Source organism: Rattus rattus, chromosome 3 (genome assembly GCF_011064425.1).
Source record: "Rattus rattus isolate New Zealand chromosome 3, Rrattus_CSIRO_v1, whole genome shotgun sequence".
NCBI lineage: Eukaryota > Metazoa > Chordata > Mammalia > Rodentia > Muridae > Rattus > Rattus rattus.
Window position 1 is genome coordinate 152,576,615 of NC_046156.1, and position 15,043 is coordinate 152,591,657.

General features: G+C 43.7%; 1 protein-coding gene across 1 annotated transcript in view; it reads right to left on the reverse strand.

Annotated features, from left to right (window-relative positions):
- Window positions 1-14,393, reverse strand: part of Dnah5 (dynein axonemal heavy chain 5) — a 301,350-nt gene extending 286,957 nt beyond the window's left edge. Inside the window, exon 1 of the mRNA XM_032898676.1 lies at window positions 14,307-14,393. Within this exon, the coding sequence (XP_032754567.1) occupies window positions 14,307-14,318 (12 nt within the window). The 5' untranslated portion in view covers window positions 14,319-14,393. The remainder of the gene's footprint in view (window positions 1-14,306) is intronic.
- Between the last annotated feature and the right edge of the window lie 650 nt (window positions 14,394-15,043).

Genomic DNA, 15,043 nt, shown 5'->3' on the forward strand with positions numbered 1-15,043 from the left:
ACACACACACACACGCATGCACAATTAAGAGTGATTAAAAACAAATCTGAAAAGAAAGAAGACAGGATGTTTTGAGGGTATATGTTGAAGAAATACAAAAGTTATGAGGGAAATGGGAAGAGAATACCATCATGGTTCATTATATAAACATATGAAGTCCACAAAAAAATTATATAATTAAAAAATTAGTCTATGTGCTGAATATTTTTATATCAACACAAGCTTACATCATCTGAGAAGAGGAAACTTCAACTTAAAAAAAATGGGGGTTGGGGATTTAGCTCAGTGGTAGAGCGCTTGCCTAGCAAGCACAAGGCCCTGGGTTCGGTCCCCAGCTCCGAAAAAAAAAAAAAGAAAGAAGGGCTGGAGAGATGGCTCAGTGGTTAAGAGCATTGACTGCTCTTCCAGAGGTCCTGAGTTCAATTCCCAGCAACCACATGGTGGCTCACAACCATCTGTAATGGGATCTGATGCTCTCTTCTGTTGTGTCTGAAGACAGCGACAGTGTGGTCATATAAAATAAAAAAAAGAAAGAAAAAAAAATGCCTCCATAAGATCAGGCTGCAGGCAAACCTGTAAGGCATTTTCTGAACTAGTAGTTGATGGGGGAGAGCCCAGTGCATTGTGGGTAGGGCTATCCCTTGGCTGGTGGTCCTGGATCGTATTAGAAAGCAACCTGAACAAGTCATGATGAGCAAGCTAGTACGCAGCGTTCCTCTGTGAAAGCATGTGCCCACGAGCACACTGCCTGGACTCTCCCGGAACCCCAAGCACCACTGTGAATCCAACTTAGAGCCTGCCCATTCCGAATTAAGAAAGGGAATAACATTGATTAAGGGCTCTGCATTTCATATTTACTGTCGATCTGTTCGACTGTCTTATGAGTGCGATAATAGTTACACTATACACATGAAAAACTGGAGATTTGTAGCAGGTTTATGAGATGATAGTATAAAAAAGAATAACTGGTTGGTTCTGATACGACAGCTAGTGGGTAGAGCTGACTTCATGGGCTTAGATTCCAGGCATGAGCCACCATGCCCAGTTTTGTGGGCAAGGCTGGCCTCTTGAGTACTGGAATTGAAGGTATGCACCACTGGGCCAGCTTTGTGGCTATTGTTTTTCATGTTAAAAATAATTCCTAACATATTTTAAAGCCAAACAAAATACAAAGGAGGAAATTTTGCTAAGAAGTTTATGAGTTATACTATTCTTGTGGGTTGAATTTATTACCTCAGAAAAATATATTGAATTCCTAAAGCCCAGGATTGGAGGTTATCTTATTTGGAAAATTCCTCTTGCAAACTACATTGTCATAAATTTATCAGGGTGGGATCAAGTCTAATATGCCTGATGTCATAAAATGGAAAGATGTAGAAGGACATGCACAGAGGGATAAAGATGAGAAGACACAGGGGAAGAAGACAATCACGTGACTGTAACGATGCAGCTACCGTCCTACAAACAGGGGAAGCCACCAGAACAAAGCAAGGTGTGCAGCCTCCGCATAGGGCTACCGGAAGCCAGGGAAAAACACAGAATAAGCTCCCAGTAAAACCTGTGTCTTTTGCTGACGCCTTCATTTCTGACTTCTCAAAATTATGGGAGTATAGATTTCTGTCAATCAAAGGTACATAATTTGTGGCACTTTATTATTGTAGCTTTAGAAAACTAATAAAGATACCTTTCCCTGATTAGGTAACTTCTCAAAGATACTGTGTAACTCAACAATACCTTTCTCTGATTAGGTAACTTCTTAAAGATACTGTGTAACTCAATGGATGGCATCAGTGTGGTAACATAAGAAGAAACAGACTGCCAAGTGTGCCCATGTAAAGCAGGCTTGCCGCCCACTTGGCCCTTCAGAGACATCTGGTAATATCAAACCAAATAGCAAGTAAGCGATGAACCCACGCCACACCTACATACTGAGGTGAGTTTTAATTTCTTTGCTCAATGCAGGTGGGTGTGTAAATTTATCTTCTGACATGTACAGATTTAAAATATTGCAGGGCTTAAGGATTTTCTTGGCTGATATATTTTTATGTTTATAAAGTTAAAAATTAAACATATGCACATACTTTAAAGCTGATAACACTGGAAGTTGGAAAACAGAAGCAATTTGACTGAATTTGATTTCAAGGCAGTAAAGACATCAAGCACATGTGCTTGGTTTATCTGGCCAAAAGGATACGAGTTTAACTATTAGTGTTTTGTTAACCACGCTTATCATCGAGATATTACTCCTACAAGTAAATCTACATTAGCAAATGTTTGAGCATTTACTTTTATAGAGTAAAATAAATTGTTCATTGCAGCTAAAACGTATGATGTTGATCAGACAAACAGAAGAGTTCAAATTTACTCTTTTAAGAAAAAGCTGTTCTAAGAAAGTGAGAAGAATGATTACCCGCATCGTGAAGAACTTACTTTAGCATGATAGAAGTGTCTCCCTGATGTCCTTGCTCTGGATGTTCATGACTAAGCCTCAATTCCTGAGTTCTAACTCAAACAACTACTCTGCTCCCTTTCCCATTTCTATTTCCCTGGCCTCAATCTTCAGTCTGTCCGGACACTCTGGGCATCCTCGCACTCTTCCATGAAACTTCCTAGACATCCTAAATTCAGCTTCTCACGGATTAGCTAGCTGAACCTTCCTGTCTCCCTGACCTTGGCCTCTAAAGGTGACTTCTCTTCCTCTTCTCCAGCTCCCTCTTCCTGCAGCTGCCAATATCCTCTGCTTCCCACTCTCTTGTTTTTCGCTTACATGACAATTAAATTATCATCATGTTTCCAACATGTCCTCTTATTATTTGTTTAATGTATTCTATGTTTGGATTCTTAATATAATCCTTCAAAATGCACAAACTTACTAGAAATGAAAATTAGTGTTAAATTTGCATGCTCACAAAAAGAAAATGCCACATGAACCAAAGAGCAAGTGTTACTGAGATGTATTTAGAATAAAACTGTTGTAAATCACAAAACATATGTCAGGCATGAGGTACAAATCTACACTACTAGTAGTATAAGGATAGAGGCCACAGGGTCACTGAGATAAGGCTAGCCTGTGCTATGTAATGATAATTTGCCTCAAAAAAAGAATGTAAAAAATAAAAAGAGCTCATACACACACACACACACACACACACACACACACACACACACACACACACACAACTTGTAAGCCCAGAACTTGGGAAGTAGAAGTAGAGAAATCAAGAGTTCAAAGTCATCCTCAGCTATATGGTAAGTTCAAGACTAGCCTGGGCTACATGAGATCCCTTCTCAAGAGAGAGGAATGTGATAATAACTAAAAAAGTAAGCAATAAATGCCTGGTTTGGAGTTTTTCATTTATGTTTGTCTCTTATAAGTATGTATATGTATGTAAACATACCTGTGGACATCTGAATAGTGTGTCAGATCTCTTGGGGCTAGAATTCAAGGTGGTTGTGAGCTGCTGGGTGCTGGAAACGGAACTCTATCCTTGTAATAGCATCAAGCATTCTTAACTACTGAGCCATCTCTTCAGCCCATAGATGTCTGTTTTGATAAATAAGATCATTTTCAAAATAAAATTTGCAGCCGGTACAGCAGCTGGGTTCTTGCAAACATGAAGGTGTATTTCACTGACTATAGCATGGCCACAGCCCTTGTAAGAGCAATTCAATACAGGAGCACATTCCCCACACGGTTCCCTCTTTTGTCTTAATAACAGTGTGTTAATCTGACTCATCTGGTTCTGCAAATTGCCTCTTTTAATCCACAGACTATACATCTAAAAAAAATGGTAAGATTATGCATGAAATTCTAAAGCCTCTCTCCCTCATGATCATCAATCCCCACCCCATCCCCCAAAACTGTTGGGTGGTGGCAGTGATCAGAATTTCTGTCCATATTATTTGGTAAAAAGCAAACTTTTTGTGATCATCATGCCTACTGACTTGAATACTTACAGTCCCTTACTGTGAGCAACACTGCTGGGTGTGGTGGTTTGAATAAAAAATGTCCCCAATACACACATAGGGAGTGGCACTATTAGGAAGTGTAGCTTTGTTGGAATAGGTATGGTTTTGTTGAAGGAGGTGTATCACTAGAAGCTGGGCTGGGAAGACTCAAATGCTCAAGCCAGGCCATTGTGATTTACACTTCCTGATGCCTGTTGATCTGGAGGTAGGACTCTCTGCTCTTTCTTCAGCACCATGTCTGCCTGCATGCTGCCATGCTTCCCGCCATAATGATAATGCAGTAGGCCTCTGAACTGTAAGCCAGGCCCAATTAAATGTTTTCCTTTATAAGAGTTGCCATGGTCATAGTGTCTCTTCACAGCAAGAGAACCCTAACCAAGAGAGCCGGTAAGGACGAGTAGCAAGTAAAGCTCATACAAGAGATGACTGCTAACCCTAGTCACAAAGACAAAACCACGTTCTCAGTTCCCACACTCATTCTGTTACAAAGACCCCCCAAACTCATCTCATTCCACGTATTCCTCCCATTGAGATAGGGTGTGGTGGGAGGAGAAAAAAGTTCAGGCTTGGTGAATGAGACCAGCAGAAAAACTAGGCTGGAAGGCAAACTGCCTCCCAGCCCTGCATATAGGGACCTGAAAGAACAGAAAATGCCACAGGTACAACAGGTTAGTATGCAGCCAGGTAAACCACCAGAGAATTTGCTTGGGCCTTCGCAGGCACCTTCAGCCTTCCCAGTCTTTGTACAACACATGCCTACTAACAATGGTGGACAGGCTTATGATAAACTGACCTGGTGACCAATAGAAATGTTAGATATAAAACATTTTAAAGAGGCTATTGTAATATACGGTTTACATTCTTCCTTTGTCAAAGCAATGCTAAATAACTGGGCTACACAACATAGGGTTATTCCACAAGATTGGAAGGGATTGGTATCAGCTGTATTAGAAGCTGGAGAACAATTACAATGGTTGCTGTGGTGGAGACACAAAGCCACAAAACTAACGCAGTGTAATTTAGCAAGGGGAATAAATGTTACTAAAGACCAGCTGCTTGGTGAAGGGCATTATGCTAACTTATAAGAACAAATCCAATCTGATGATGGTGTAATTGAACAATGTCATGTTGCTGCTTTAAGAATTTGGGATTTAGTTGAAGAACCTGGGGGAAAAAATCCCACCTCCTCCTTTACTAAAATAATACAGGGTTCTAGAGAAGGCTCCACAGAATTCTTACAGAGGCTAAGTTCAGCTGTAAATAGAGACAACCAGAGATAGAGAAATACTGGCCTTTGAAAATGCAAACACTGAATGTAAGAGAACAATCAGACCATTGAAAATATGGGGGCCCCTAAAGATGAATGGGTAAGGAACAACTGATATTGGTCCTCAGGAGTATAATGCCAACATCATAGGGCAAATTATATCTAGAAATATCAAAAAACAAAATGCTCAATATTTTAATTGGGGTGAATTTAGTCATTTCCAAAGAAATTGTAAGGCTAAAAGATTCAGAGCTCAAAATAACAGGCACATTGACTCTAGAGAATACAGTAATCACAGGCGAGAACAGGCAGGTTCTGTTTTGATATGAGCCACAAAGGCTTCCATGGTATTATAGACACTGTAGAAAGGGCAAACATTGGTCAATGGATTGTAGTCCAAGAGAGACATATGGGATAACCTCTTGCCATGGGGAAACAAAGAGAGGGACCTGTCAGCTCAAGGACTCGAACAAACCAATAGGAGCCATTTTGCTTTGGTCAAGCAGGAGGTGTCGAACAGACAAGAAAATCAAAATAGATATTTCTGATCTGATGCATGCTACAGAAAGAAGTACAGCTTTGGATCTGGGCATAGATACCCTCTTACATTAACCCTTAAAGTTGAATGTTATAAGTTAACCACTGATATGTATGGTCCCTTATCTTCAGGGACAGTGGGAATAATCTTGGGAAGAAGTAGATTAACTTCTCGAGAATTTATTGTGCATCCAGGTATAGTAGATGGGGATAGCAAGGAAGAAATGAAAATTAGGACATATGTGAAAAAGAAGAGGAAAATTGATGCAGGGGGTAAAATTGCTCAACTGGTGGTGTTTCTTTACATTAAGGGCAAGGCTGCTCCAGTAAAAAGGGCAGCGCTTTTGGGAGTACTGGAAAATGTGTGTTCTGGCAAACAACAGTCAGTGATCAGAGACCCATAGTAATGTTACAAATGAATGGTGCAGACATAGAAGGTTTGGCAGATACAGAAGCTGATGTTATGTTCCCAAAAGTCTTAGATTCCAGATTGGACATTTCGGAAGGTTTGCGCACAATTTATAGGAATTGGTAAATTATCACGAATAAAACAAAGCGTCCAATGGATTGCCTGTGTGGGACCAGAAGGGCAAACAGGAAAAATGAGACCTTATGTGGCTGACGTACCCATAAACTTATAGGGAAGGGATCTTTTACAACAATGGGGTACTCAAGTAAAACAAAACGGGTCAATGGGAGGGGAAAAAAAAGTTCAGGCCTGGTGAATGAGACCTGGAATGTACCACAGATGAAAGCCGGAAGCAAACCAGGCTGGAAGGCAAACTGCCACCGAGCCCTGCTTGAAAGTTCCAGCGTGGTTTTCGAATAAGAATGACTCCCATAGGCTCCTAGGTTTGCATGCTTCATCTCCAGCTAATCAACTGTTTGACAAGGATTACGAGGTGGGACCTTGTTGGAGATCTGTTGCTGAGAGTAATGGAGGTTTCCCAAGTCATGACCTCGCCACCCCCACCACCAACCCCCTCTCTGTTGTCTAGATCTTCTCCAGAGCCATGACTGTCTGCTTCCCACCATGATGATAATGAAACTGTAAGCTAGCTCAATGCTTTTTCTCTTGTGTAACAGTTTCCTCAGTCGGCCATGGTGTCTCTTCACAGCAATAGAACAGTGACTAAGACAAGGGGGGCTGCCACTGCTTTGACTAATAGGATACACCAGAAAGTAACTTTCATGGCCAAGTCACAAAAGTGACTCAGCTGCCACCATCCTCTGCAGATCACTTCTTGTAGCTTTCAACCACCTTGAGAGCTGCCCCTGCCTGAAGCTACCCTGCTGTAAGGAGCCCAAAGCACCCACCACCCCCACAAAGACACTGCATAATGCTATATGGATGGTGGGAAGACTGAGCTGCTAAGCTGCTAAGCCCAGATACTCCAGCCTCCAGGAGCTACATGGTAGACTCCCCGAGCCAAGACCACCCGGCTAGCATGCAGTAACAAGACACAATAAGACAAATGCCATTCTTAAGTCACCGAGTTTGTGTTTGATCCACTATGTCTTGAGGATTACCAGTGCACCCTCCCGCTTTCTAGAACACGGGTTGCTTTTATTTTAGAGTAAATACTCTCTTTCTTGGGGGCGGGGGAAACTTGGGACTGAGCCCTTGTGTATGCTACATCTCTACTTGCAGAGCTGTAACCCCTGCACAGAAATACCCCTAATATTCCTGCCTTACCATCTGTTTGACTATCTGCTGCTGTCTACCAGTCTGGGCTAGCTATCCCAACCCAGCTATCCTTATCTATAAGGGAAGAATGGAGGACCCTCAGGAACGCCAGGCCACACAGAAGACAAAGGAGAGACCAGTGAGAGGCAGCTTCTCTGGTGAGCTCTGAGCAAGCTAATTAAAGGCCTTTATTGCCAAATACAGAGAGGGCAGAGGGGAGAAGAGGCTGAGGGTGATAAACCACAGAGCTATTCTGAGATCCAAGCAACACGAGGGAGCCCTACCCCGGGGGCTCTTTATCGCCAAATAACAGTTTGGCTTCAGCTAAGTTTATCAACACAGCAATTTTTCATACCCTTGCCTACAAAAAAAAAGGTGCCTTGAGTTATATAATATAGAAGCTAATCTTCTCCTGGTTTTGAAGACCTGAAACCGAAAGATCAAAGGTGTGTGCAGGGTGGCTTACTTGAGGCCTCTCCCCTTGGCATACAGATGGCTACTTTCACACTAGGCCCTCATGTGGTCAATCCTTCCCTCTGTCTGTGTGGTGCCCACGTTCTTATCTCTGTTTACAAAGGTGAGCAATCAGATAAGACCAGGGGCTCCCACTTACAGCCTCATTTGATCCTTTTTTAAAAAAATGACACCATGTCCAAATACAGTTGCATCCTGAAGTACCAGAGGACTGGGAAGTCGGACTTCAGCCTGAGTGTGGGGAGAGGAGTGAGTGGGTGTGGAACACACAAGGAGGATCTGAGCCGCAGTCTCACCAGCACCTGCCTTGTTGGCTACCGTGCTGACTGACGTCTTTGTTCTAAGTAGAAAGCACTGCTGAGTGCAGGAATTGGCATCCTTCTCTCCCCTTCACTGATGTTCTTCGAAGCCCTGTCAGATCCTTAGCCACTGCTGCAGCTTCCCCTGCTGCCTCCCTCCAGAGAACCCTCCTCTTGTCTCCACTGGGCCTCAGCTCCTCATGGGGCCATGTCTTCTGGCTGGACTGCTCTGCCCTCTGCCTCTGATCCACTGCTGGCCCTGTTCTCAGGGCTATCCTCACCACTGTGAGCCCAGCACACAAAGGCTGCTGTCTGTCCTGTGGTGATCTCTAGTCCCTGTGCAGTTCCTAGTTGGCCCTCTGGGAGAAGACTATCCAGTCAACAATGGTTTCTTTCTCAGAGGTAAGCCTTGTTTTGTATTTGTAAGTGAACAGACGGTGGGATACCCTATATCATCAGTGCATCCCAGTCCATAACAGGATGTTCAGAAATGACCCACTAAGCCCACATGTTTCCAAGAGGAAAAATTTTCATTTTGTTCCTATGTCCAAAAGCCCAGGACCATACCCTGTGATAGATGCTATCAGAAGACTCCGCCCACATTCCAGAGTCTCACCCTATTGGCCCTACCTGGAAGCTGCTTCAAAAGAGCTGAGCCTTCATGTCTGACCTCGGGGCAGAGATGCTGCCCTGTGAGAATTGCATCACAACACTGTTACCCAGGCTGGGGTAGCTCTCAGCTCCAGCTTTCACTGTTAAGCCAATGTAGAGTATTAACTCTGCACAGATACCTCACACAGGGTGTGACAAGTACCACACCATTCAAACCCCACCTCCTGAAGACTGTCTCACTGTAAGTCAGTCACAAACAGCAAGTGGGTCCATAACTGCTCCTTATTTATTTGAAAGGAAAACGAAGTAAAATGTCACTAATTTCCTAGTGAGCACGAGGAGTGCCAGAGCCATGAAGGAAATTTAAGAAAGGGGCTTATAAGAACACGTGTAGGCTGCAGACATGTGTCAGTGGGGAAAGGGCTGGCTGTGCAAGCTAAGGACGAGAATTCAGACCCCCGGTACCAGTGGAAAACTGAAGTGCAGAGGCTCACACCTATAAACCCAAATCCAGCAGCAGCAGGAAGAGAGGCTCTCAGACCAGCCTGCCTATGTGAACCAACACTGAGCCACTGGTTCCTTGAGAAACCCAGTCACAACATATAAGATGGAGACTGATAGAGGAAAGACATCCCGCCCCACCCACCCCAGACAATACCTGTGCATGCAAAGTAATCCTGCTCACACAGAGAAAGCACTTAATCTGTATGAAGGGAAAGAGGAAAGAGAGGCAACGAAATGAAGGAAGGAGAGAGAAAGGGAAAGAGGAAAAATAAGATGACAAAAGCAAAGGGAGAAGGAAAGGAGGACAGAGTGAAGGAGGGAGGGGAAGGGAGGTGCAGGGAGGGGAAGGGAGAGGAGGAGGTGGAGAAGGAGGGAAGGGAGGAGAAGGAGAGGGAGGGAGGTGGAGGAGGGAAAGGGAGGGAGGTGGAAGGAGGGGAAGGGAGAGGAGGGAGGTGGAGGGGAGGGGAGGGAGAGGAGAGGGGTGGAGGGAGGGGAAGGGAGGGGAAAGGAGTTGAAGGGAGGAGAGGGAAGGGAAAAAAGGGAAGGAAGGGAAGGGAGGGAGGGAAGGAGGAAGGGAGGGGAGAAAGGGAGAAAGGGAGAAAGGAATGGAGAAACGACTAAAACAGAAGGGAGGGGGAAGAAAATGAAGGCGAGAAGCACTCTTCCCCAGAATGAGCCTGTTGTACCTTAAACACAGTCGGCACTTAACAAGTGTTTGCTAAATTGAACCGAAGTGCTCAAGTGTAGTTAATACCTTCCCTGTTCCACCCTCACTTTCTAAGTATTTTCTCTAGAGAGAAGTGAAAGCAAAAGAAAACAAGCGCTCAGCCAACTCTGCGCCCTTCACTGCACAGGTGGGGCGGGGCTGGAGGGCGGGCCTGCCCTGGTTGGAGCAGACAAAAGGGGCCGCAGGAGCTCTCCCCGCTGGTTCCCTGGAGGTGAAGCAATCCTGGAGATAAAAATAGCCTCGGCGGATGATTTACGCTCAAGTTCAGCCGCCGGATTTTATTCCTAAATAAAGTAACCTAGAGCTGTTCCTCCTTTTTTTTTTTTTTTTTTTTTTTTTACCTGTTTGTTGAAGGCCAAATGCAAACAGCATAGAGGTCTAAATATACTCCCTTGGTGGCCCGGAGCCAGGCAAGAGCTAAGCATGACAAAATGGGAAAATGTAACAGGTGAGCTTCCGCCTGGAGGCTGAAAGCAGCCAAGATGAGCTTCTTCAAAATAGCCATGTTTGCAGGATCTTCTCTCTGAGACCGGCTTCAAGAATTCCATTACCCAGATATAGGGAGACAAGAGTACTGCTGCCCTCCTTGGGGAAGGTTAAGTTCTATGAGATCAGTTTTCAGCAACACGACACTGTGTGCATTATATTTTTACGTCGGTGTCTGTAACCACAGAAACACACCTTCTGCAGTATTGATGATACTGGGCTGCCAAAATCTTGTCCCTGTCAACCTCGGCTTAGGGTCAACGCTAACACTGAGCAGCATGGAGGGAATGATGCTGTGCAGCCACAAAAGCAACGAAACTGAGCCCTTCATGGTGCAGCGTGGGTAACAAAGCAGCTGAGCCCTGCTTTTGTTTCTCCCTCCATGTTCTTCACACTGACCTGCAAACATTTCCCACCTACTACTTATGTAAACTAGGAGCTGCTTGCGTAGCCCGGGAGACAAAGAATTGCAGACAGTATTTGCGAAGATGTGACCCATCGCATATTTACCACAGGATACTCGCATGCCATGTAAGTTTCTAGAAGGGACAGTCTGATTATTTGCTTTGTTTTTTTAAGATGTAGCCCAAGGACTGGAGAGAGGCTCAGCGATTAAGAATGCTAACTGCTCTTCCAGAGGTCCTCAGTTCAATGCCCAGCAACCACACAGTGGCTCACAACCATCTGTAATGGGATCTGGTGCCCTCTTCTGGTGTGTCTGTAGACAGCAACAGTATACTCACATACATAAAGTAAATAAATATTAAAAAGAAGAAGAAGAAGGAGAAGAAGAAGAAGAAGAAGAAGAAGAAGAAGAAGAAGAAGAAGAAGAAGAAGAAGAAGAAGAAGAAGAAGAAGAATTAGAAGAAGTAGCCCAAACTGGCCAAAAACTTAAGCCCTTTTTGCCTCCTTTCCTAAACACCAATTAGTAAACGCAGATTACAGAAACATTGTTCTCTGTACTTTCTCTAGACACAAAACTGTATATACATGAATTTATTACAAAACAAAACAAAGCGACAGGGTTTCTCTACAGAGTGCTGGCTGCCTGAGAACTATGTAGACCAAGAAGGCCTCAAACTCGTATAGATCCACCTGTCTCTGCCTCCTGAATACAGGGATTAAAGGCATAAACCATTTCACCTGGCAATTAAAGTTTTTAAATAAAGAAAAAAGTTAAAATCCTGCTTTAAGTTACTAGCGAGAGATAATCTCAATACTTTGTAGTGTGCTTTTAATTCTGTCCTCTACATATACTCATAGAAATGTATCTCTTTAAAAACTTTTTTTCACTCGTTAACTTGTAAAGATACATTTAACTTCTTTATTACATGTATTTGTTTGTTTGTTTTCGTTTTACTCCATGCACTCCTATGTGGAGGTCATATGTGGTGGTCAAAGGAGAACTTTCAGAAATCGGTTCTCTTCTTCCGCCATGGAAGTCCTGAAAAATTGAACTTCAGGTCTTCAGGCATGGTAGTAAGTGTCTTCACCCACCAAACCTTCTTACCAGCCCATAAACATAATTTTCAACAATGTTTTGGGGTATGAAGGGTTTACAAACTTGATAGGTAAAAAAGGAATATATCAAAATACCTTTTTTGTTGTGCTTTTGAAGTTAACAAGAAACATTTAGGGTGCATGGCAGTTCATATCTGAAGGTTGAGGAAGCAAGAAAAAGAGTCCAAGGGCAGCCTGAGATACACAGTGAGACCTCCAAAGAACAAAAACAAAACCAAGCAACAAAACCCCAGGGTTGGCCATGTAGCTCAGTCGTAAGAGTTCTAGAATGTGCGAGGCCCTTGATTAAATCCCAAGCACCACCCAAAACTAAAATAGCAAAACTGGTCGTTTTAAATCCTCGAGCTTCAACAGATTCACACCAAGAGAGAAATTAGAGGCAAATCACACAGCAGTGAAACTATGAAGCAAGCAATTATCAATGCAGAAGAGCCCAACATGAAGCTAGCAGGTGAGCCAAGCATCCTTACAAGATAACACTTGGAAAGCATTTGTGATCTATAGCATGAGGATTTAAACTAAGAGTCATTTGTTTTCCAGTGTTCACCTGGCTTGCCACTTCAGGGTCTCTATTTCCTTTGACAGACAATGAAAATTGAAGGGTCACTGAGAAGATAACAATCAACCAAGCATTCACTTTCGCTGAAACAGACTTATTAGAAACACCAGGCATTTATTACATATAAAATTAGACAAAAACAATATTAACATGCCTCCCACAATAAGACACTCGCAATACAAAGCAGCAGCTTTTAAACACGGTATTAAATATTTACGGAGAAATTCTGTGTAATTTCACAGGCAGACTCTAAGAATGTCGAATGGGTAGAGTCCTCTGGAGGCAGGGAGCTCACCAGAATTTGGAGAAATGTCAAGGGGAAGGTAGAGAATTCCAATTAGACATAGTGGAAAGGTTAAGACATCTGTTCTGCAGATAATCACCAGAGTTTGTAACAATGCATTGTCTTCAGGAAAGCAGGTGGGATCAGACTTTTTGTTCTCTTAACCAAGAAAAGATACTCTTGTGAGCAGCTGGGACCTTCACTTAGCTTCCCTTAGCCGCTCCACAACAGTTACTATTCCCATGTTTCCTGTTAGACTGGGCCTGTAGCTCAGGGATAGAGCCCTTACCTTACTTTCGGGCCTGATAAATATGTACAATTTTGTCAACTAAAATGAATCGGGGAGTTGGGGGCGGGGGACGAATCAAGAATTTTAAAAAGATGAAAAGGCCAAAGGAGGTGAACTTAGATATACAACATTCCTCATTAAGTATGCATTCACATTTCTTAAACCATAACAAACCACATATCTTATTGATTAACATAGATTTTCATAGTAATGTAGCTATATATGGTATGGTTACATGAGACATATATAATAAAAACACACACACACGCAATCTTCCTTGAAGCCTCATACAATTCATCCAGATTTTTCTATTACTCAAAAATGGTCACTGAGAGAAAGGAATAGGGCTGGGGTGCAGTTCACCGGGAGAGTTCTTGCCTGCCTGCATTCACAAAGCTACAAAGAAAAACAATAAATGACCTACGATTTAAAAGGAGTAAAACCAAAAGAAAAGAGAGCTGGTTTGCTTACCATTCTTGCCCTCTGCCTCTTGCCTGCTGTACAAAGGTTAGGAAACCACCCAGTGGGGCTTTTATTCTTAACCCAACCTAACCCTAACCCTAACCCTAACCCTAATCCTACCCGAGCCTTACTGGAGCCCTACCCTCTCTCTCCAAGGGAACTAAACATTTGCTTTTGCCCAAACACAAAGGACTAGCGAGAGCTGGTAACAGCCAACAAACTCGACCCAAAAGCGACCTTTGCCACACCTGGATATCTGTGATGCTCGTTGTGGGAGCTGCAGGACAACTGTGCGTCTTGAGTGTAAGGCTCTGACCACCAGCGGCCATTTAGCAGTGAGAGTAAGCGGGGTAAAGATAGGACGGAGCTACTGGGTGGGGAAGAGGGGATCCCTGATGCCCCTCCCCCCACGCCAAAGTTTACATTTAATGTCCCAATACGCAGAGTTGTCTGTCCTGGGATGCCTACAGAAGTGGGAAAAAAAGGTAGCTCTTGCCATAAAAGGCCCATGAAAGTACTCTCAAGTCCCAAAGCCTCTCAGACCTCCTCACTTCCACCGCCACCCTCGGAGCCAGGAGCCCTAGGTTGTCTGGGCGAGAGAGTCAAGCGCGCACAAAACGCGCACAGTACCAGTTTGTCCATGACGCGGCGCTCCCGGGACTCTGTGCAGTGCCCACGAGCAGGTGCAAAGACCCTTCCTCTGTGGTCCCCAGCCACAGCCTTCCTCTATGGACGCCTCAGGCTGCCTGTTGTCCGGTGTACAGGGCTGTTTGGGGCTCCCAGGGTTGCCATGACGACAAGCAATGCTCCTCCTGGACCAGCTCCCTCCTCCTGCCTGCCAAAGCAGAGCACATCCCCATTCAGGGCTTCTGCTCTAGGACAAAAGGCTCTGCACTGAGGAGCAGAAGTCAAAACCAAGGCCATTTCTTGACAGTTACCCATCAGATTTCTCTTAGAACTCTCATTAACGTTATATTCAGCCTCATGTATAGCCAAACCCACATGGTTGGAATTTGTTTAAATGAGGAAATTTTAAGTGCGTCTAGCTTCAGGAGAAAAGATAATCAACATAATTGGAAGGTTCTAAAACTAATGCGCAGTTTCCCACAGCTTGGATCCTTTTCTAACTTTCCTTGCTTCCTGGTCAGTCATTTCCATCACAACTATTTACTGGTCTAAGACCTCAGTGGAAATGTTTAAACTTGACCTTTAATTGGCAGGTGACTGCTGCTGCTCTCGGTGAGAACTGCAGTGGGGTGTGAGAATTCCAAGGAACTATCCAAGGGAATTTACTTAGAAGCATTTTTTCCCATCTTTATTAACTTGGGTATTTCTTATTTACATTCTGATTGTTATTCCCTTTCCCG